General features: G+C 36.8%; 1 protein-coding gene across 2 annotated transcripts in view; it reads left to right on the forward strand.

Moving 5' to 3' along the window:
• LOC125038411 overlaps positions 1-17,633 on the forward strand; it is a 100,250-nt gene extending 82,617 nt beyond the window's left edge. Inside the window, exons 1-20 of one of the 2 annotated variants that reach the window (XM_047631927.1) lie at positions 3,969-4,027; positions 5,252-6,046; positions 6,202-6,464; positions 7,106-7,214; positions 8,253-8,398; positions 8,522-8,663; positions 8,905-9,150; positions 9,338-9,568; positions 9,871-10,163; positions 10,760-10,916; positions 12,790-13,032; positions 13,196-13,393; positions 13,560-13,724; positions 14,062-14,340; positions 14,497-14,682; positions 14,985-15,128; positions 15,343-15,552; positions 15,771-15,992; positions 16,281-16,484; positions 17,319-17,633. In XM_047631927.1, coding sequence (XP_047487883.1) covers positions 5,252-6,046; positions 6,202-6,464; positions 7,106-7,214; positions 8,253-8,398; positions 8,522-8,663; positions 8,905-9,150; positions 9,338-9,568; positions 9,871-10,163; positions 10,760-10,916; positions 12,790-13,032; positions 13,196-13,393; positions 13,560-13,724; positions 14,062-14,340; positions 14,497-14,682; positions 14,985-15,128; positions 15,343-15,552; positions 15,771-15,992; positions 16,281-16,484; positions 17,319-17,546 — 4,461 coding nt within the window. In that variant the 5' untranslated portion in view covers positions 3,969-4,027 and the 3' untranslated portion in view covers positions 17,547-17,633. Of the gene's footprint in view, positions 1-3,968; positions 4,028-5,251; positions 6,047-6,201; positions 6,465-7,105; positions 7,215-8,252; positions 8,399-8,521; positions 8,664-8,904; positions 9,151-9,337; positions 9,569-9,870; positions 10,164-10,759; positions 10,917-12,789; positions 13,033-13,195; positions 13,394-13,559; positions 13,725-14,061; positions 14,341-14,496; positions 14,683-14,984; positions 15,129-15,342; positions 15,553-15,770; positions 15,993-16,280; positions 16,485-17,318 lie in introns of those variants that run through there. The other variant, XM_047631925.1, reaches the window with a different exon arrangement.
• Positions 17,634-25,000: the final 7,367 nt, after the last annotated feature.

Genomic DNA, 25,000 nt, shown 5'->3' on the forward strand with positions numbered 1-25,000 from the left:
TATTATTAACAATAGATCTACTTCATCTCTCATCACCCCCCCACCCCCCCCCCCATCACCAACCCACCCAAAATCACTCACTATCATATATCATCAAACTATTTCATCATCATCATAATCATCAACAAACATCATCAACACATATCATCAACCCCATAACACCCCCACTATCATCACCATACCACAAGTGCTCTGTTGTATTTTCCCTTTAAAGACCCTTTTTTTGTTGATCTTTCCTTTTTTATACCCCTTTCCCCCCGTCCCTTTACAAAACCCTTCTTTGCACCCCCCCCCTCCCCCCTACACACCCTCTCATGTCCCCCCCTTCACCACTACCCCTCTCACCCACCCACCCACAAAGCCCCACCAAAGGTCGCGTCAGCCGCTGACGTTTTAATTCGGGGCTAAAAGATACCAATCCTCCACGCTCAGCTAACAGTAGAAAGTACCCGAATCCAATACCTTTCGGGGAGGGTTACCAGGTGTACGATACCAGCAAGATCCGGTATTCTCTCTCTTTCTTTTTCTCTCTCTTTCTTTCTCTCTCTTTCTCTCTCTCTTTTGCTTTCTCTCTCTCTGTTTTGCTCTCTCTCTCTCTCTCTCTCTCGCTCGCTCGCTCTTTCTCTCTTTCTCTCTCTTTCTCTCTTTCTCTCTTTCTCTCTCTTTCTCTTTTTCCCTCTTTCCCTCTTTCTCTCTTTCTCTCTTTCTCTCTTTCTCTCTCTCTCTCTCTCTCTCTCTCTCTCTCTCCTCTCTCTCTCTCTCTCTCTCTCTCTCTCTCTCTCTCTCTCTCTCTCTCTCTCTCTCTCTCTCTCTCTCTCTCTCTCTCTCTCTCTCTCTCTCTCTCTCTCTCTCTCTCTCTCTCTCATTCCCTCTCGCTCTCCTTCCCTCTCTCTCTCTTTCCCTCTCTCTCTCTCTTTCCCCCTCTCTCTCTCTTTCCCTCTCTCCCTTTCTCTCTCTCTCTCTCTCTCTCTCTCTCTCTCTCTCTCTCTCTCTCTCTCTCTCTCTCTCTCTCTCTCTCTCTCTCTCTCTAGGGGCTAGGGAAGGAGAGTGGGTAGGGGAAGGGAGGACGTTGGGTAGGGGAGGGGGGTAGGGTGCGCTGTTGCAACATGGCTTGGAGGTCAAGCGGTTCTCTGCCACACGCCTGCAATAATTCGCTTCTTCCATTTTATTTTATGTTTATTATATAACATTTGTTGATTTTCATGGTCATGTGCTAGTATTGCTGAAAGTTATTTTTGTTATGATTATTATTGTCGGTGTTATTATTATTATGATGGTAATGGTAATGGTTATTATTATCATTATTGTTGTTTTATTATTATCATCATCATTATCATTATTATTTTCATTATTATTACTGATTATTTTTAATTTTGTTCCTATTTTGTATTATTTTTATTTTTATTATTATTATTATATTATTATTTTTTATTTGATAATAATAATAATATTATTATTTATTAATAATTTTAATATTATTATTTATTATTCATATTATCATCAATATTATTATCATCTTTATCTTCATCATATTATATTACTATTACTTCTCGCACTACTACTGTTATCACCATCGTCATTTTTATATTTCTGTGTGTGTGTGTGTGTGTGTGCGCGTGCGTGCGTGTTGTGTGTGTGAAATACAATTTGTATATAAACTGAAAAACCTGTATCCCAGTAAGCAATTTTCATGGATAAATTATGACTGATACTCATGTGCATGTTTTGGCAGTTAATAAGCACTTACTTATTATTCGGTTTAAGCCTAATTCGGTCAGTGAATATTGCAGTTGCGAAGAGGGAATAAAATGTGGAATTTGGTTAGTTCGTGTCGGAATTTATTTTTGTAAGTGATTTATTATTTGTAGCTAACAGTGGAAACGTGATTCAAATGCTGTTCGGAGGAGTGGAAAAATGTATATATATATATATATATATATATATATATATTTTTTTTTTTTTTTTTTTTTTTTTTACTTTATTCTTCCTTTTTTTATATTGATAGCCTCGCTTCTGCTCTCGTCAGAAATATTGCTTTGTTATTACTATTATCATCATCAACATGACCGCCATAACCATTGCCGTTGTTGTTGTTGTTGATATTAACGATCATCCTCATTATCCAGGAAGTCGTTTGCTATATTTGTCTCTTTATTTGTATATTCATCCTTTATACTTTCTCTTTAACATTTAGTAGGAGAAGGAAGACGAGGGAAGACAAACGACAGACAAACAAAAATTAACCGACGTGCAAGCCAAAACAGAAACAGAATGACAAACTAACAGACAGACAGACATATGGTCTAACGAACAAACAAACATAGATAGACAAACAAACAGACTGACAGACTGGTATATAAGCATCAAAAAGATAAACGCCGATTGACAGACTGATTGAGAGACAAATAAACAGACAGACTGATAGAGTAACAGACAGACAGAAAGACAAACAAACAAACAAACAGACTGGTAGAGAGACTAACAGATATTCAAACAAACAAACAAACAACAAATAAACAAAACAGACGGACTGATAGACAAACAAACAGACAGACAGGCTGAAGGACAAGCCGACGACAGCCGGGACAGACAGAGGGTCATTTTCAAGCCCCGGTGCTTAGTACTTCGATTACCTAATGTATATTTTGCATAATGTTTATTTTCTCACGGGGGGGCGACCAGGCTGTACAAACATCCAGTTGATATAACTCGAGACTGTTAAACGTTATCTTCCCTTGCAATGTTGTTGTTGTTGTTGTTTTTTCTTTTCTTGTTTTTTTTTCTTGTTTTTTTGTTTGTTTTGGAGTGTTTTTTTCGAGTGCGCTTGTCTGTGTTTACTTGTTTGTGGCGACGGGTAATTTTTGTGTTGCAGTTTTTATGGTCCTTTTTTATTTATTTATTTATTTATTTATTTTACTCTATTTTCTCTCTTTGTTTTCCTGTTTGATTTACCTTTTGCTGTCGTGGTTATTAGATTCCCGCTTCGTCCTTCTGTTGGTTTTGCTAACTCTATTACTATTGTTATTATTATTGTTGTTGTTATTATTATTGTTGTTGTTTTTATTGTTAATATTATTATCATCGTCATCGTCATCATCATCATCATCATCATCATCATCATCATCATCATCATCATCATCATCATCATCATCATCATCATCATCATCACCACCACCACCACCACCACCACCACCACCACCACCACCACCACCACCACCACCACCACCACCACCACCACCTCCACCATCACCTCCATAACCACCACCAGTAATTAGCCGTAATACCGAAATTAATTGATTTCTTTATGTTTCTTGTCGATATAAGACTTACGTATTTCCTTTAATTAGAACATCAATTAAAGATGAATCAGAGGGTGGGATTAAGGAGGCGGGGGGGGGGGGGATCCCACTTCCCTTTCGTGACGTCATAGATCCCCCCCCCCCTCCTCCCTTCCTTCCTCATCTCTTCACTTGAAATAAAAATGAGTGGAGGAGGGGGAAGAAGAGAGATGTAGTAAAGATAGGAGAGTGGAGAGGAAGAGAGAGGTGTAAACAGACTGGAGAAAGAGAGAGAGAGAGAGACAGAGAGTAAAAAGTGGGATAAAATAGAGGAAATATATAAGCCACAAACTCGGGTTAAGCGAAGAAGAAAAAAAAAAAAAGAACACGAAAGAGGAGGAAGAGGAAGAAGAATAAAAAAAAAACGAAGCGAAAGGGGGAAGCCCAGGAAAATAGAGGTTAGGATGGAAGGGTAGGAGGAAGGAGGATGAAAAGACGAAGAGGGGAGGCAGAGAGGGGAGGACGATAAACGGACGAGGGCAATACAGAGCGCGATTATCAGGCGTCGCTCTATATATAACTCTTTTTCAAGTAGCTGCGATTCGGGACAGCACCAGGATGCGCTCAAGAAGGCGTCTGTGAATTCCCTCGGACGAGCGGGCGTGTGGGAGATTAGGTTAGTGTCGCGTAATCAGCCGGGGAGGGAGGGCGTGTGAGGGCGGCCTGTGCAGGAGGGACTGTGTGTATGTGTGAGTGTTCTTGGGTGAAATGCTGTGTATTTTTTTTTTTTTTTTTTTTTTTGGGTGGTGTTTTTATAGTGTTGTAATTTTTGTGGAGTGTCAGATTATGGTGTGTTTTTATGTGGTTTTGTTGTTCCGAGTGTGCAGGTTTGTAAATTGTTTTTGTTGTATTTGTTTTGGTATCTTTATGGGTGTTTTTTTTTTTTTTTTATTACCCCGCTTTCTGTTGTATCTCTCTCTCTCTCTCTCTCTCTCTCTCTCTCTCTCTCTCTCTCTCTCTCTCTCTCTCTCTCTCTCTCTCTCACTCACTCACTCACTCACTCACTCACTCACTCACTCACTCACTCACTCACACACACACACACACACACACACACACACACACACACACACACACACACACACACACACACACACACACACCGACGCACATACATACATATACAATAGAGGTATTTGTGTGAGTCAGAGTGAGTTACCGTTTGTCTATTTGTTTCTTGTGGCGGATTTTTTTCGAGGTTTTATTATTTACATCTTTCGACCATTTCTGGGTATTTTTCTATTGTACTTTTGTTCATCTGTTTACACGTTAAAGGTTAATCGTATTTTTTTTTCTAACGGTGAGTGTGTACTAACAATGCTGTGTGTTATAAATCGGTTGATTGTGTAGGTATTTCTCTCCCTCCCTGTCTTCCTTTACCACTTTCTCTCTCTCTCTCTCTCTCTCTCTCTCTCTCTCTCTCTCTCTCTCTCTCTCTCTCTCTCTCTCTCTCTCTCTCTCTCTCTCTTTCTCTTTCTCTTTCTCTCTCTCTCTCTCTCTCTCTCTCTCTCTCTCTCTCTCTCTCTCTCTCTCTCTCTCTCTCTCTCTCTCTCTCTCTCTCTCTCTCTCTCCCCTATCATCTCTCATCTCTCATCTCTCATCTCCTCATCTCCTCTCTCCCCTGTCTCCCTGTCTCCCTGTCTCCCTCCCTATTTCCCTCTCTCCCTCTCTCCTTTCACCTTGCTCTCGCTCTTGTTTTGTTTTTTTTGTCTTTCTTTCTGTCACATGTCCCTTCTTCCCATCATTTACTTTCTGAGCATTCCTTCCATCGCCCTGCCTGCATGCTCTCCGCCTCCAAATGGCATGCTCTGAATCCCCGTTCATAGCTTTAGCGACACGTAGGCGACCGGGGTCCAGCGTAACGGCCGGGGTCTGTCGTAGTGCATGTGTGTGACACTTACCTCCTGTTGCAGATGTCCACTGCGTCAGGAGTGGGCGGCGTGTTGGGCGTGGGCATCGTCGAGGGCACGGGGGAGGACGGCAGCAGCATCCCCTTCATTGACGAGAGCGGGTCGTCGTGTGCGTCGTCCATGATGGGCGAGGAGGACGACACGGCCTCCCTCAGCAGACTCCTGGACGACGCCGCCTCGAGGGAGTTCAGCATCAACGGCCTCCACGACGACCTCGCGTCTCTCTCTTGCGGCTACGCGTCTCTCGATGCCCACAGCGGCAGTCACAGCGAAGGCCGCAGTGGCGCCCACAGCCGCAGCGACATGGGCAGCAGTGGCGAATCACAGGAGAAGTCCCGGACAGGGTCGGGCCGCTGGTCATGGCAGCGGTCATCTCCGGGCTCAAGGAGGACCTCCAAATCGAGCATTAAGTCTTCGGACAACCTGGAAGAAGACGTGCTGGACGCGGACGACGAGGACGAGAAGCCGCCGCCGGCCCTCCCGCCATCCCTGCCGCCGTGCGACACCTGCGAAGACCGATCCTCTACCTCATCCTCATGCTTCACAGGAACGTCCTCCTCGGTGCTCTCGTGCACCACGTGCGCCGCTGAGTCCGACAACCGACCTGAAACCGACCCGAAGAGTGGTGATCACCTGACGGATGACGCGGGACACCCGGTCCCTGCGCCCTCCGAGCACGACCAGGAGCAGGAGCAGGCCCCGCGCATAACCTGCAAGACGCCAGATCCGCCCGACTCCAAGATGATCATCCTGAGCAACGGAAACACAACCCCGCACCGCTTGAGCAGCACGCCCGAGGTAAGTGCAGTCTCGTGTTGCGTGCCACGATAACTGGTGTGGTCCTAACCCTGCAGACACATGCCCCCGTTGCACCTCACGTGACTCCCAGGGCGACGGGGGCTCTTATGTCGCATTGCTAACAAGGTCGCCTCTAATGGTTGCATTACGTACAGGAGGTGTGGAGTCCCGGAGGAGAGCCACCCGTGCCCCTGGTCACTTCCACCCCGGCGCCGCAGGGGAACAACAGCAACGCATCTACAGTGGAACCCAAATACGTGGCTCCACATCATTACGTCTCCTCCATGCGGGTGGCGTCCATGAGAGGGGCGGCTGATATGGGCGGCGCCCTCGTGGCTCGCGTCGCTACCTTCCTGAGGACGCAGTACAAGAATCTTATCTCCAGCCCCCTGCAGTTACCTTGGTGTCCTGGATTTAAGTGAGTCATTCATGAACGTTAATTATTTCAGTTGTGGGGTGTTGATTAGTTGTTAATTGATACCTCATTATGCTTTTTTTATGGAGTTATGATAATTAGTTTAGATGTTTTGATGTTTTTGTTTAAATTGCAGTTTTTTATGAAGGTTGTGCCTTTCTTATTTTGATCATTATCTGTTTTCAAATGGAGTCCCTTTGAAAAAATCTAATGTGAACCTTGTATTCTCAAAGTTATTTTCGTTCATGAAATTAGATGTAAAAGTTGGAATCAATGTAAAAAACAGGTATTGCTGTTTTATAGCAATACCTGTATCCACAATTTGGATATATTTGAACATTTTGATAGAATGATAATGTTTGGATCATTTTTATTAAAACCAAAATGATAAAAAGAATATAAAGATACTTGTGGTATTACATTTATTATAAATCTGCTCAAAGCTTTATCACAAATTGTAGTTTGATTACATAGCAATATTTTAGATTTAGTATGAAAGAGCAGACAGCTGAATGAATCTCATTGTTAGTAAGAACTACATTTCTAACTATTCACGAAGTTACTCGAGCAAATACAAGAACAGAGAACAAAAGAATCTGATTGAATATTTGTTCACTTCACTTTTATATATCATTGTTATACAGGATGATAGTGAGCGAGTTTGAGACCAGCTTAATACAAGTACCCTTGGCTGCTCACCTGAAGGTCCCACCAGGATTGCTCACAGTTCCTTACATTCTACAGCCACTTCAGGTAAAATATAGTTTTCTTTAGGGATATATATATTTTTTATACCTCTTCTCAATTATTATTTTTTGTTCCATATATATTTTTAATTGTATATCTTTCATAACCTGATAATTTTGTATAAAAAGTTTTATCTGTTTGTCAATATTTTTTTCTTGAATAATTGTGTTAATGAGAAGTTAGTTCATATTTTACCATCCGTTGAGATTTCAAACAAGTGCTTAGATTAAAAACTTCACTAACATTCTGATGAAAATACGAATTTAAAAATCTTCAAAGAAATGGTTTATTTAATTAGTAATGATTAGTTCTCATTACTATTTTCTGGTTGATTAGTTTTGTTTTTGAACAATAATTTATTAGTGGTTAATTGTAATTAGTTAACTATGTTTATATTGTCATAAGTGAAACATTTTTTTCACTGGAAAAGAAGAGTTCTGGCATCAATTTGCTGAGTCAGGGTTAAACCTGTCCTCAGCTGAATAGGCTAATAAAATCAGATTGTATCCAGTTTCATTAATGATGGATGGCTTTGATTTTATGCTTCATATAATTAATAGGTGTGTAAGGTTCTAGTGAGGTATTTCCAATACAGAATGAATTTTTTGCTCTCTCTGAACACAAATATTGTTCTATAAGTCTTTTGATGTTAGCTAAGCTTTAATAATAAGTTTATGATAATTTTATAATAGTATTAAGAATCACTTTTGATTTAGGTGCCTTCTAAACATAATCTTTATTTCTGGCCTGAGTTTTAAGGGATAATTTTTAAGAATTGATAGTTGTATAAATATTATATTTTGTATTAACATGAGTTATTTATGTTATTGTTATTGTTTAATCCTATTGTGTGCAGTTTATGCTGGAAATTGAATTATTTAACATATCATGTGGTAAAAGAACAAAATTATTGCAACATGTCAGTGTTAACAGTGAGTAAGGGAGCACAGGAACAGTTACATGTAAGCAGTGTTAATATACATATTTACAATTGAGAGAATACAAATATGATTGTAGTTCATAAAAGAATGTCACTTTTTACAGCTGTCATTCACTGAATCATCAATGGGGGACCGCCCAAAACGAGTTTTAGTAGAGGGAGATCCAGGATATGGCAAATCTACATTAGCACTGAAGTTAGCCTATGACTGGGCTACAGATCCAACAGGCTCTTATCTATCATTTTATAGGTATGGTTATTTGTTGTACCTGGACTGATGTTTTGATTATGATCATTTTATGATGAAACTATTGATATAATTTTTTTTTTATAGAAGACTTGCAGTACCTAATTCCTCTCTGCCTTCTCTCAGTTTGGTGTTTGTCCTGACACTGCGAGATTTCAGAGGAGGTTCTGTGTTCTCTCACCTGTGTAAGGAGGTCTTGCCAAGACACATTCTAAGCAAGGAAGCAATGAATACTCTATGGAATCATATGAAAAAGATTGAAGATAAGGTAAAACCTGAAATTTTCTTCATTGATATAGTGTTGGTTATGTATATGTAAGAAAAATTGCTCATCAGATATTTTTGTTTTATTGATATTTATAACTTACATGGAATCAAAGTAGATAAAATTAATTTACTTTTAGTTTAGGTGAGTTAAACAATAGATTTTGAAAGTAAGAGTAAATGAAAATGCATCAGTGCTGGAATAAAGAATTTAACTAATATAGCAATTTAATCCTTATCTTCAGGTGCTATTCCTCTTGGTTGGATACGATGAACTGATTGAGGAGGAGAGTGGAGACATGAATGAGCTCATTGATGGTCAGATGTTCCCCAATGCGACGGTGGTTTTGACATCAAGACCTGGGTCCTCCAAGCCCCTCCCACCATCCATGCACAGGCGACTGCTCATTGCTGGTCTTGCCCCGGACCAGACACATAGGTTCATCTCCCGGTACTTTGACACCATAAATAAACCTGGCAGTGGGAATGAGGTAAGGCTATAGGGTTTATTAGGTGTTGGAATAGGTCTTATTATTATCTCATATGATAATTTAATGGCAAGTTTTTATATTTTGCTTATTATGAACTTGGTTTGTTCCACTATGTGGGAAAATACATAGCAAGCAACACTGTGTGGATTACAATTACAAAAGCATAATTCTCAATTCTTCTCTTTAGGTGCTGTCCCTGATATCAGCAAGCAAAGAGAAATATGGAGACCTGATAACATGTCCCATAATGTGCCTGGCTCTGGGTGTCCTGTATGAAGACCTGGGAGGGAAATTACCTTCCCGCCTCACAGATATGTACATGTCTCTCATCAAGCACATGATCAGGAAAAACTTGATCAAGCGAGGGGAACCCATGTGCTATGATGTGCTGCCTGATAGATATAATAAGTTGTTATCAGTAGGTATCACTAAGAATGAGATGGTTTACTGAAGGGTGATTCTGTACATTAGGTAAATTAGGAAGGATTTTTTTTTTTTTTTTTTTTTTTCCAGTATTAGCTTCTTTATAAGCACAATATTTAATACTGAATATAAAACAAGAAAATGAAAGCATGGAATTATTTCCATAAGAAAATTAGTGTTTATATATTGTTATTATGTAGATAATAATAATTGTTATAATGTAGATTCTTCTAATTTGTTTTCTTCTTTGTTTCACTGAAAATGGAATTGATGGAGATATGTTCTTTCCTTTTGCAGGACTTTGGGAAGCTGGCCTTAGAAGCACTCAAGCTGAACATCCCATATTTCACAGCACAGGACCTAAAAACCAAGTGTCAACATGGAGGAGAAATTGTTGAGCTTGGCATATTGTTAAGAATGCAGTCAATGTCCAAGTTGAGCAAGAAGGACTTTTACACTCCTGCACACAAATCATTCCTTGAATTTCTGGCTGCCTTCTACCTATCTGGCCTTATTCATGATACGTCTTTGCTGCAAATTGAAATTGACAGTATTGCAGAAAAGATGGATATAACTCATCCCATTTTAAGGTATGTTCAGTTTTTTTTACTTGCCCATTAGTTAAGCTTATGAAGCTAAAAATTCTGTTTGGAGATATTATTATCATTTATATTATATATATGTGTGTGTGTGTGTGTGTGTGTGTGTGTGTGTGTGTGTGTGTGTGTGTGTGTGTGTGTGTGTGTGTGTGTGTGTGTGTGTGTGTGTGTGTGTGTGTGTCTATATATATATATATATATATATATATATATATATATATATATATATATATATATATATATATGTATGCATGCATGTATATATATATGTATATATATACACACATATATATATATATATATATATATATATATATATATATATATATATATATATATATACATATATATATATACATATATATATATACATATATATATATACATATATATATATATATATATATATATATATATATATATATACACATGTATATATATATATATATATATATATATATATATATATATATATATATATATATATATATATATAACCATTAAATAATGCATATTTATTATTATTTTCACCTGAATGTGCTTTATAAACAAAGATCACTAATCCATATAATTTAATCATTAAACAGACAAAACTCCGGCTTGATGATCCTGCGATACCTAGTGGGACTACTTGGAAGAAACGCACACATTGTCTTCAACATTGTATCTCAGATGGGAGTTCCTCAGAGGATCCTTTTCCTCCTGTTGAAAGAAAGCGGCATGTACCAGATGAATGTGTTAGAGGTGAGGGAGAGAGAGATTATGGGTAGGATTGTTTCCCCCCCCCCCTTTTTTCTTTTTTTTTCTATATATATATTTTAGTATAAGGTAACAAAATGCCCAAACAGGTTGAAATTTCTTTTTTGATTGATTGCATGAAATGAAACTGAATGGCAGGTAAATGGCATCTGCGTAGCATGGAATAGGAGGAACAAGAGGATTTATCACATTCAGACACTCAAGAGGTCCATACAGGCATTTGCAGATATTTCCACATACTGGTACACACATGTATATGAATGAGGAAAAAGTCCTTGGTAATTCAATAAAAAATGGATGAAAATACAATTTCCACCAAAGCCTCCCTTTTCTATTGGAAGTGCTCTAGGTACTCTTGTTAGAAACATAATGTGAAATGACTAGAAGTCATTTTTAATGCTCTTTTCCTGGTTATTTTATGATACATTAAGAGGTATGAAATTTTCTTTATTTAATGAATCAAGTTAAAACTGATAGGGAATGTCCGTGGGCAGTAATAATCAACACATAATTAGTACACTGTTTGAGAAGTTACAAGAATTTCTTCTAGAGCATATTTTCCATCTGTAAGATATCCAACTTTGTCTGTGAATTAACTTTTTTAATTTTCCCCAATATTTATTGATTTGATATTCTGAACACTTTAATTAAAAATACATGTATGTAACACTTTTTAGAAGATGGAAGGTAATTTTGAAACAATCATTCTACAATTTTGAATAGACTTCTCTTGACATGGCATTTGCAAATGATGTCACATTTAGATAAGTCATTAAATAAACATAGCTTTTGTTCATGTTACAGGATTTTATTGTAAAGTATTAGCGCATGCTGTTGGTGAATGCAATATACACAGCCCTGTCATTAAGTACTAAAAAACGGTGAAATTACCTTCTATGTAATGTGTTGTGTTAGCTAGTCTCTTCATAATTTCTCTTATATTACTGTCTGCACTATCTATTGTTGCTGGTCTGCTGGTTAATCTGAAACTTGTTGAAAGGGCTGACTCAGAGGTGCAGTTAGGATTTTTTGTCCCTGCTAGATTTACTCTTCTGCTGATTTTCTTTTCTTGTTTAAGCTCTCCTCTTTCTCAGTTATCTTTTCCTCCATCTCCTGGTTGTCTCCTTGTGAATAGTATTGTCATGTGGAATATTGTTCCACAGCATTTATTAGTCTTTTCTTATTTTTTCCTCCTTTACTAACAACCTTTCTTGTCTTTGTAATTCTGTGACTACTGCACGTAGATAGCAACTTGTACATAGGTACAGTTTGAGTTTGGGAGGCAAGTTTTAATGCAAGATGCAAAGACATTACATTGGAATATTCCTCCTGCTTTTGAAATACATTAGCATGAGGACCAACCACATTATAAGTAGTAGATGTGGCACTGAGCACTTGCATGATGTTTTAAGAGTTTCTTTTCCTTGATGAGGTGACACAATTCCATTGATGTCAATATTTGGCCTCCTTTTCTCCTTTTCTTTTTGCTGCAAAGGAACGAGCTACTAACATGTACCAGAAGCTGGTAGTGGAGGTAAGAAACAAAGGACAAGACAGTTGTACAATGTATGTTAACATTTTGTATTAAGGCTAGAGTTTATTGTTGTGTTTTCGGGAAAGGAATGATTTTACCACAAGGCAAATGTGTGGTAAAACACTTGATTTTGATGTTGTGTTTTACTTTATTTGTGTAGAGGGCTGTAAATTGGTCCTATGTACTGTGTTTTTATGTTTTTGTCATTTTAAGATTGTAAAAAGGTCTTCAGTAATCTTTAAATATCCACATGTGAAAAAGGAAAGAAATTTAGTAGATGTCTATAAAACATCAAAATAATCATATTTTTTTCTTCCCATAAAGGTATGTAAACACGTATCAGGCCGGGAACATGTTGTAATTCAGACTAATTCTGCGGAACTAGAAGACTGGGGTCGTTTGCTATACTCCCCTGACTGTATGCTGGAAGGAGTGGATGTGCTGTTGGACTTTGATGGGAGTTCAAGAGACAGACATGAGTCGTTTTTCACATCCATGTCATTTAATGAGAGTGTCAAGAGTGTCAAACTTACCTGTGTCGTTGGTGGGGACTTTGGCGAGTCTGAAGTAAGTTCAGTTTGGATTAAGGTTGTTTTCTGTTGTTTTGATCCTTTATCATTTTGAGCAGAAAAATTGATACTTCATAAAAATAGAAAACTGAAGGCATTGTTATAAATTTGGAAACAATCCACAAATAATGAATAAAGTCATTCCCTTATCACCTTCAAAGGTAACAAGACTTGTGTCATATGTGAGAGCTGTGCTCACCAAGCGCCGACTAGAGTCTTTTGAGATTCAGGTGACATCGCTGGACGAAGCAACAGCTGAGATCCTGAGTCCTGTTGTGGACATGATTTGCGACACACTCCCAGACTTGGCTCAGGCCCTTAATAAACTTGTTGTTGCATTAGACCTGGATGCTGAACAAGTTAGTTTTTACAATCTTATTTTTTAAAAGTTTTCATTGGTTTATATGATTCCAACCATTCTTTTGACCCTGTATTCAAATGTGATATAATAAATTTTTGAAAATATATTGTAAAGGAAAGATGAGATACTATAGTTTTATATAAGTGTGTGTGATACTCTTTCAGGTTGTACAGTTGTGCCAAGTCCTGCAGAATGCACCACATGTACAAGTGCTTCATCTTCCTCACCTGGCTTGTGGTTTGGATGGCTTGAAGGCAGTTGCACAGATTGTTGAAAACAGTCCCCTGGTGTCACTCAATCTTGCAGGGTCTCTCAGCTCTGGCACCCCAGTAAGTGTAAAAGGACTTTTGTCATCGGATCCCATTTTGATTATGTTTAAAGTTAATAATGATTATTTTTTGAGAATAGCATCAACACCAGTTAAAGATATTATATGATAAACTGAAAGGTGCTGGAACATTTGTTCAAAGTAAGAATTAATTATGTGAGCAAAATTTAGTGATGTGCATGTGTATATATTTGTGTGTGTGTTCGTGCATGTGTTCTTATGTATATGTGCTCATGCTTGTACATGTAAGCACAACCATAAGTACACAAAAAATATGTAACTAAAATGTTTTTAAAAAGTGTTTTCATTTAACCTAGCATCTTCTCTATGGCTCTCAGGTGGATGAGCGTTCAACAGGCACAGGAGCCAGCACACCCTCACCAACTAGGGAAGACGCCCCAGCGCCACTCTCTTTTTGGAGTTTCACTGATGCGCAGGGGAATACCAGGTCTGTGTTCAACTCTCTCCCACGATCTTTCTACCAGTCACTTCCGGGCCGGGGGAGATTGCACTCTCTCTCAGCAGAAAAGAGAAATTCAGACACAACACTCCTTCAGAAAACGTCTTTCCCGCCACCAGCATGCAACCCCATTGTTCATGCTAATGGTTTTCATGAAGTAAGTTGCAAATGCTATTGACTCTTGCTATACTTTCAGACACTGAGTATATATTATTGGTCATGAAATTAGGATTGACAGAGAAGAAAAAAATGATTCTTCAACAAGTTGTATTTTTTAACAAAATGTCATAGAAATTGAACTCTTGCTTTCCAGATATTTGCAGCATTCCGCAACCCAGCCTCAAGAGTTTGCCACCTAAACATTAGCAAATGCACAATGGGGGCAGAAGATTTGGTGTGTCTTGGGGAAACTGTACGCTTCACCAAGTGCCTTTCATCACTTAGGATGGAGGGGCTGTCAAGAATGGCAGAGATTATCCCAGTCCTTATAGCTTTACAGGTTTGTTTACTGATATGTGTGTTGTGTTAGGGATCTAAATGTCTTGAATAACACTGTAGAGAAAGTAATACCATGGATTGAAAATATAATAACATTATTGTGTCATATACTATATGTAATACTATAAGAGAAAAATGGAGTGATATTATTTTGTTATATATAGTTATATATATGTTATAAGATTTCAGATTAATAAGCAAAATTAGTATTTTTATTTTAATAGTTGTTATTATTATTATTGAAAGAAGATAGAGCAAACTGTTAAACACTAGAAATAGATACAGATTATTTTGCTGTTTCAGGAGAACACAACTTTGCAACTTCTTGACCTGACATCCCCTCATATCCTCTTGGGGGATGCTGCCCTGCAAGTCACTCTTAATGCTTTAGCTAAGAATAAGTCCTTAAGGTTTCTCGTCTTGAATGGCTGGACCATCCAAGTTGAGGTAGGTCAAATTGCTTTGAAGAGTATACTTGTATATCTATTCCTATATACATATTTCTAATCTTCATTAGAAATATGAATGAGCCTTCTATATGGTTATATTTTCCAGTGATATAAAATTGTAGAACAGAATAATATATTTTGAAAATATGTACTGGGCCCTATTAGATTTAAACCTTTCATTTTATTTATATATATATATATTTTTTTTACAGAGTGAACGATCACTGAAGGAGTTGATCCGTTTTCTTAATGCAACAGAACTACAGCATCTTGACCTCAGCAATTGTCGAGTAATTGTCACTGTACATGACGGGGCTCTTGCGCGTCTCTCTAGGCAGGATGATGTCATAGCAGCTCTTCAAGAGTCTGTTCCTCCCTTACATAACAACACTTTGGCATTCATGAACTTGGATCACTTTGAGGTCAGAATATGTTTTACTTGTGCATGGTTAGTGTGTCAGCTGCAACAGAGTAGTTCAGACACACACAGTCATTTTTTTTCTCACAGCTATTTTTTCACTAAATAATCCATGATGTGTTTTTATAATCTAATTTTATTGTGATCCTAGGGGTCAGCATTAGAAATTTAAGAAACTGTTGCCCTGTGGTATTAATTTGAACCTCTTTTCCTCTTTTCCAGGTGACTCTAAATAGTAAAGTTGTCCTTCGAGGGCCACAACTACTCTTTATGCTTCGACATTTCCCCAAGCTTGTTGATGTCTCATTGGCATCTAACCTAGGAGCAGACATTATTGACGATTCCACAACTCACAGGCTTTTCTCCCTCTTGCCGGGATCCTTCCCCTTTCTGCGAAGATTGACTCTTGGTGGCTGGGTGTTCTCTCTTGATAACTGTGAAAAGGTAGGTGGTATATTCTTTTATCCAAAACTAATCAGAGTATTTAGTGTTTTTGTAGGTTTGGTTAAAAGATATTTCAAATTCCTCCTTATAGTTGAAGATAGATAATTAATATGAAATCAAACTATAAAATTATTAATGAAGATTCTTGGTGCAGTTAGTATATTTGCAATTCCATTGCTCATATATATTCATTCTCACACATAAAGCATTACTATCAGTCTCATTGTTCTGAGCTGAACTATGAAAAATTTGATGAAATTCTTCATTGTTACAATTTAATTTCAATAGGTAATGCGGGCTGGAGGGAAGCAGCTCAGAGGCAGCCAGCTTCGTGAAGTTATCCTCACTGGCGTTGAAGTACGGGAGTCCAGTGGGACGCCAGGAATGGAACACACACTTTTACAGGCTCTCACAACCAACCTACATCACCTGTCAATCTTGTCTCTTGCTGGCTTGAAACTTACTGCAAATCAGGCAGCTATATTTGGAAAGGTATTCATGCTTTCTTTTTATTTCATGATTGTGTCCTGCTAAAAGCTATAGATTTATAGTATTCATTCATTCTTGTTCGATAGTTGCTTTAGCTTATCATTTTATCAAAAGCCAGCTTTTCCTCCCTCTACTGCTATTCTGTCTTTATCCCTTTTCTTCTGTTCTTGCATTTTCACTCCTCATTCCTATCAAGTCATTTAGATTGTGGAGAGAATAATGTACCAAGGTATTTGACTCTCCTTCCCTCTCTGCTTTATATTTTTTAATAATTTATAATCACAAAAACAGTATTTGTATAAATGTTTGAATGGATAAGTATTTAACCGAATGCTGCCAGGAAAAATGAATAAAAAATAGGGAAAATGCTGTGCTCATGTTTTATATTTTTGTGAAATGTCTCTGTACATAGATGGCTCTGCTAGTGCTTAGCCACAAAGGAGTCAATTAGTAGATCTTGTCACCTTACCTGATTTCACCTTTGCTTGAATTGGCGGTAAAAGCATTTTTTACTAGTGCTATGAATATTGATGGTGTTATTTTTATTATAAGCATTATAATTACTATAATGTTATAAATATTAGTAACAGCAAAATAAGATAATGTAAAATATTTTTGTAAATCAAGGAAAACGGTAAATGGGCGAGACAAGCAGTACTCGTAAATGGCTCATTGGTGACTTAGTACAAGTGTAGCCATCTATGTGTAAAAACAAATAAACAAGTAAACTCACAGTAGGCAAGGCATGTACATACATGCCATGCCCATTGGCATTGGGTTAAGTAACCATTATGCACGATGCCATTATATCTTCTAAACTTTCTTCTTACTCTCCAGACAATACGAGATAAACTAGCCACCACAACCCTGGAACTGGAAACTCGAGGGTTAGGATACACCACGGTCAAAGCTCTCCGGCAGGCAGTTACTGAGGGTGGAAGATATGAGTTTGACTTCTTGGGTGGCCCCCTAGGAATCTATAAATTGAATAAAATTGATAGAAGAGAAAAGTTAATTGGGAAATGGGCCTGCATATCCACATTAGATAGACTGAGTGAGTTATAAAAAGAATGCAATACACATGTGATATTCTACTGTCTGTAAACCTTACTGTATACACTCATGTTTAAGGATAAAAGATTTTTTTATGAACCTGTTAGGTATGTGAATCTCCTATCTTTTTATTTTAGTGATACCTTTTTGTGGAGGAAACTTCTGATATTATAAGAGTAAAGGAGAGGATTGACACTGAAAAATATTAAATGATTATTAAGATATGGATTGATGTTTATAAGAGTGCTGAAGGAAATTGCCAATGGTTTGCATGATAACCCATATACTGCTGTATGCCTCTTCAGTGACAGAGCAAAGGACTGCTATGTTTTTCATGAGAACATGAATATCCTGATTGTTTTACAACCATATCTTTTCTTAATCTGGTATTTTTTAATGTTGGTAACTGTCTGTTTGAAGTATTCCTCGTCTTCATCATTTGTAGATGGTCTTTCCCAGACTGGGATCATGAAAAGACAGACTTTTTTCCTGCAACATAGCCACATTGCAGAATGCGTGCAAAACAAGCACACTGTAGTATATGGGTTAAACTAATCTTTGTTGATGTTGTAGATGATAACATGTAAAGTTTCAACAATATTATGAAAATTGTTAAGCATTATGAACTCCATTTCTCATAAAACGCTTATTGATGTTCTATGACTATTAGTGGCTTATTCAGCTGTGATCAGAGAAACATTTTCTGTGAGATGAAGGAGACTGAATTAATACCTCTCCTAAAGCAATATACAGTATACTTTGTGTATATGTGTGTGGGTGCTTGTGTGTGTATTGCTGTATATATACAGAAAAGCATACATACATTTACATAAGATATATATGTACACACACACACACACACACACACACACACACACACACACACACACACACACACACACACACACACACACACACACACACACACACACACACACACACACACACATACACACACACAAATACACACAAACACACACACACATCTGTTTGTGTATATGTACATTTACACACAATCATAGTTTCATCACATGAACACTGAGGTTTAACCTCAGGCAATCACTTCGGGTGGACACCACCTCTGCCACCCCACCGATGCTGCCCCACATAGCGAGGGTTGGCTGGCTGCAGGTCCCATAATCCACCTGCGGGGGTCCCGTGGGCTTTGCCCACAAGCCTCACAGGTTGATGGCCACAGGGACACAGATAGGATGACAGGTAACCCCTGCTCCCAGACTGAGTCCCAGCAGTTGCCAACCGAGTGGGACCCAGAGCCTGCCTTACTTGCTGGGTAAGAGGGATGATTGCCCTTCCCTCTGCACCAACAACTAAACGTTTTGCTGCTAGTTGGGTTATCTTATTTTGGGGAGGTGGACTGGCAAGGCCTGCCTCCCCATAACCATCCATTAACCCCAGGGAGCATGTTTGCAGGAGTTAGTATGAAGCCAGGGCATGTCCACACACTGGTGGGCCATGACTTCGTACCTTTAGGGTCTCTTGCTGCTCCAAGAGCCTCCACAGTTCAGCCTAGGACCGCAAGGTCCTAGCTGGCAGGGGAGTCTTATGCACAGCTGCTCCCTTTTTTTACCAAGCTAGCCAGCAGTGGCATGCAAAGCACTTAACAATAACTAGGCTACCACACCATCGCTTCACTTCACCCTGAGCATGAAACACCCACACACAGTTAATGCTGGACTTATTCCTGGTGATGATTTTAGGGCATAAGATTATATTGAAGTTTCATGGCATTTTAATTCTTTTTGTTTTTCGAAATGAAATTCTTCCATATAGATCATTTAGTGACATTGGTGCTTTCTGTCCCTTCTGTGCTTCCTGAAAATTGCCTATAGTAAAATTACAATTGTTAGTAGGCATATAATGTTTTCCAGAATATAAGGATAAGGAACAGATTACATATATACACACTGAACAATGTACTGACTATGAATAATGATTAACAATTGTGTTGTTGGTATTCCGGATGAAGAAGCATTTCCAAGCATATGTTGTACTCCACACTCATTATAGCTCATCACTTGTACCAAAAGCATTATTACAGGTGTAGTGTATATATATAAAATGATATTTTATTGGAAGACTAGGTCTTTCCAGCTTTTGCAGAATATAAACTTGGGTCTACATTATGATGGGCTAACATAGAGGTAACTGTGTGTGTAGTTAGTTTGTATTTCATTTATAGAATTTGAAAGTATTGGTACAATATTCTGATTGTAATATTTTATTGTTTTTGAACTGTAAGTTATTCAGTTTAGGCAATGAAATATTCTAGTGTTGTTTTTGTAGATATCAGTCATTTTATAAGGTGAAAATACTGATTATAAAAATAATTCAGTAATATTAATGTTCATAATGGAGTATCTTTTTTTTTTTTTTTTAGTTAATTTACATACAATTTTACAAAAGTTAAGGATTGGTACATTCATTTATGTAGATGATTTTAAAGACCGTTATTTTTTTGTATTATGGTTTATTTGTAGCTTCCATTTATTTCTTTGTTTTTGGTATAAACCTACTGGAGAGAAATTTAATATACCATGTTTTTTCTTTCTTTCTGCAAAAATATATACTTTTATTCTATGCATTTTATCATATTGATAAGCTTTTACTTTCTTTTACTTTTTTTTGTATTATATATATATTTATAAAGCCTGTAGACACTGTGTTGAAAATTTCAACAGAGAACTTAGCAACCTGTGGATTACTGTACTGTATTTTGTATAGATTTATGGTAGTATTGAATGAGCCTTCAAGGTGAAATCTTTGATGTACATAGACACCACAAGTGAAACCTGATTATATGCTCTTATATTCTCAACTTGAAGGTGATAAATGTGTAATATAACTTACCTTTTAAAACATGATGATAGATCTCAGCTAATTTTTGATGGCAGCCACAAGTGCTTGTAAGGAATCATGTTCCAGTAAGATTTACTTTCATTTTATCTTTTTTGTCATCAGTGTCATAGATTTTTTTTTTATGTTTTGTATTACTACTTTTTTTTTGAGAAATGAGAGGTTTGGTTCAAGCTGAGGCATTGGTCATTTTCACTAAATGAAATGTAAGGCTTCTGCTAGGGAAGAAAGACAAGAAAAATTTATGTAAGTTAAGAATATGATTAGGTAAATTGAGGTTATTTCATGTGCTTGTTAAATATTTGGAAGTCAGTACCCAACCTATTTGCTAAATGTTTGAAAATCTTCATATTAATAGTTCATTAATCACCTTTGTATACCAGTGATTGAAAAGAACTTGAATAGAGATTCCTATTATTCCTAATGATAAGGGTGCCATAAAAGCAGATTTGGATAAATGGTACTTGGAAGCAATAATTAATGTAATTAATTGATTTGATTACAATTATAGTTGGCAACCTGTGAGAACTTTATGGTATTTTTATATTTCAGGAAAGACATATATATAATGTTTATTGAGTGTTCTGAATGATTCTTTGTTATTTCATATTACGGTTTGCAAGATGTTCAACTTTCATATCAGAGGTATTGATTTCATTTGATAGGAGAAAAGGACCCATTATGTTAGCATGTACTTTTGTGAAAAAGTAATCTATGCATTTTTATAAACTCTGGAACATGTAGCAGTTATGTACATATATTAAGTTAAGATCATTGTAATGTAAAGGACAGCACAGTCCATTTATTTAGCAATACACAGTTTCTGAAAATGATTCACTAGTCATTTGCATTGCATTCATATCTACTGTATTTCAGAATACATGTGTACCCCCAAATACATGATGATAAATACCTTTTCCAACTGACTGGGTTGTAATAATAAAAATGTCCTGGGGTGTAGCATGAGATATTGCTTCACTTTTGTACATATCAGTTGCAGATCTGATGGAATCCATGACCTAGTTCTAAAATCGTTTTCCCATTATCACAATTTCACACACACACACACACACACACACACACACACACACACACACACACACACACACACACACACACACACACACACACACACACACACATACACACACATACATACACACACATACACACACATACATACACACATACATACACACATACATACATACATACATACATACATACATACATACATACATACATACATACATACATACACACACACACACACACACACACACACACACACACACACACACACACACACACACACACACACACACACACACACACACACACACACACACACACACATACACACACATACACACACATACACACACACACACACACACACACACACACACACACACACACACACACACACACACACACACACACACACACACACACACACACACTTTCCCTCTTGAAAATTGGAAAGAAGCTTTGTGTATATTTATCCATAAGTTTGTGTATTTGTACATATTTAGGAACCTGCATACATTTTGGAGAATAAATTGGTCTTTTAATACAAATGTAGATATATATATATATATATATATATATATATATATATATATATATATATATATATATATATATATTATCTGTCACATATATGGGAATCTTGTTTTAGAGGTGGTTCATTCAAGGTTCAAAGTATATACAGTATATTAATGATTATTTACCCTACAGTATTTCCTTGGTTGTGCTGCGCCCCATCCCGTGATATAAATAAATATTGAGGACATATTTATCTTTTATTACCATACCTTTTCGTGCATATTTAGCAAACTGATGATTGTTTTTTATGTCTCAGATTGCCTTGATTGCAAGGGCTAGAACAGTTTTGTCTTTTTAGTTACATTTCTTAAGTCAGGTAAACTAGAATTAATAATATAAAAAAAAATTGTAAGATTTTCAGGCTACCACAATCAAAATTTTATTGAGTACTGTCATCCGGCTTGGGTCAAAGTCTGGGAAAAAATGAAATGGTCACCCTACCACATCCTTCAGCTTGCCCCTCTACTGACATGTACTGCACTTGCATACGACAACCAAGTGTGACTAATAATCTAATATCAGTAATAGCTAAAATTAGAGACGTACTGAAGGGAGGGACAAGATGCCTGATGTACTTAATATTCTTTGCACTGACATGTATTTTCCCATTCAGCATATATGGGATTAAAGTTGTTCAAAATTATGGCAAATCAGAGGCTTCCTAACTAAAGTTATTGGGAGGTAAAGCTGCTAAACCTTGTCTTTCCTAATGTGTTATATGATGAATATTGAGCAGATATCTATGCTGCACAAAAAGCAATTTTCATTAAAGTCAGGTTGTTATGGATAATTGGAATAGATATATCTTCCTTACATATATGACAGTAGAGAGCTATATTCATAATACAAGATTTTTGATTTATTGAATTAACAACAAACAGAAAACCAAATCATCCATCGAATATAAGGCAATGTTAACACTTCCACTGAAATTGAGAAATTGATGAATCAGAATCAAATGTGTTAATAGCTTACTTTTTATCAGACAGAAAATAAAACATGCAGCATCAGTCTAACTTGCAAGCAGACTGTGTGAAGCTGGGAGCAGTAAAGACAACATGACTGATAACATTCTACCATTCCTTTTCACTACAATATATAGATTACCCTGTTAAACTGATAGGAATAGGATTATATTTCCTGTAGATGTCAACTTGATCCTTTGCCAATAGCTGTGGAACTTACTCATTGCCCATACATTTTGAAGTATACCTGATTAACTCAATGCATGACGTGTATGTACATGTTATTCCCACTGTAAGTACTTGTTTGATTGTTTTTACACATAGATGGCTACACTTGCACTAAGTCACCAATGAGCCAGTTACGAGTACTACCTGTCTCGCCCGTTTACCTTTTCTTTGATTTATGAAAATATTTTACATTATCTTATTTTGTTGTTACTAATGTTTATAACATTATAGTAATTATAATGTTTACACTAAAAATAACACCATTGATATTTATAGCACTAGTAAAAAATATGTTTTTTACGCCAATTCAAATCACGTAAGGTCACAAGATCTACTAATTGACTCCTTTGCGGCTAAGCACTAGCAGAGCCATCTATGTGCAGAGACATTTCACAAAAATATTTTTAAAATGAGCACAGCATTTTCCCCATTTTTTATTAATTTTCCATGGCAGCATTGGGTTAAAGGCTGGCCTCTTGTGTAGATTTTCTGTCATGCTCATTAATGTCCATTTCAGATCCACAAATTACAGATTTTAATACTGTGTGCAGGGAAAAGCTGTGCATATTGCATCACATCCATGTCAATTTTGTCACAAAAATCATTGTCTTGTAGCAGATGCTTGTAGGACATGGGTCTGGGTTAAAAATTCCTATTTGGGTTTTACAGAGGAGGCATAATAATTGAATTATGCCACTTCATCCGTTGGTATTTCATGCATCATTTTTGTTAGCTATGGTCAGCACAATATGTTAATCATCACCACCCTGTTTCTTCAGTTTACTTTAGTCGACCAAAATACGCATTTTCACTTTTTCAGAAACATTCCAGCAAATGATTTAACCTGTTAAACTTTTTCATGTATGATTTATTTTTTACAAATCAGTAAATTACAGAGCATGAGGATAATATGCTAAAAGTCAGTGTTTCCTCATTTTTAACTACTAATTGGAAACAAGATATGACATGGAAGCGCCTTACATTTTTCAACAAATGCGATGCTACCCTGAATTTCAAAACTTAGAATAAGGATGCTCCTAATATTATTAATGTCCAGATTTGTAGAGAACTCATATATGTGCTCATAAATTACTAACACAAGAAATATGGATAAAATCTTCCCTCCCTTATGATTTCCACTGATTTCCTTAGAAATGATGGAAAGTATGTTCTAATCCTGACAGGGGATGCAAGAGAAAAATTTAAACAGACAAATACAAATAATACAGAAAGTATTTAGTAGTTATTTAACATGCAGAGAATAAGGTAAATTATCTAGAGTTTAGGAGCCATTGTTTTCTCCAGTGTCAGGATCTTATGATACAACCAGATTAGCACTCTTTGGAGGTTAATACAGCATGGGCCCATGCTATATTCATAATTGAATGAAAAAGAAAAAACTTGTTGGAAATGAAGATTGGGTAAAGGAATGGAAAACTGTACAAAGAAAAAAAAAATATTATAATACTGCTAGGAGAGAGATTGGTACTGTTATCATTACTATCACCTATTGCAAATATTATTTTTTTATAAGCATTATCATTATCATTGCCAAATTAGTTTTTTTCCCATTCTGATTTCCATGGAACAATAGCTTTATTCTTTTTTGGACAGCCGTTACTAATGTACTGTTCTCAGTTTGCTCCTTGTCTGATTCTGCTTCACTTACGCCAGGGATGTAAAATGAATTTAATCATTTTTTTTATTAGAGATGAATTTAATCATTTCTTTTGTAAGAGATTAATTTAATAATTTCTTTTCTAAGAGATGAATTTAATTATTTATTTTGTA

Source organism: Penaeus chinensis, chromosome 3, assembly GCF_019202785.1.
Source record: "Penaeus chinensis breed Huanghai No. 1 chromosome 3, ASM1920278v2, whole genome shotgun sequence".
Lineage (NCBI taxonomy): Eukaryota > Metazoa > Arthropoda > Malacostraca > Decapoda > Penaeidae > Penaeus > Penaeus chinensis.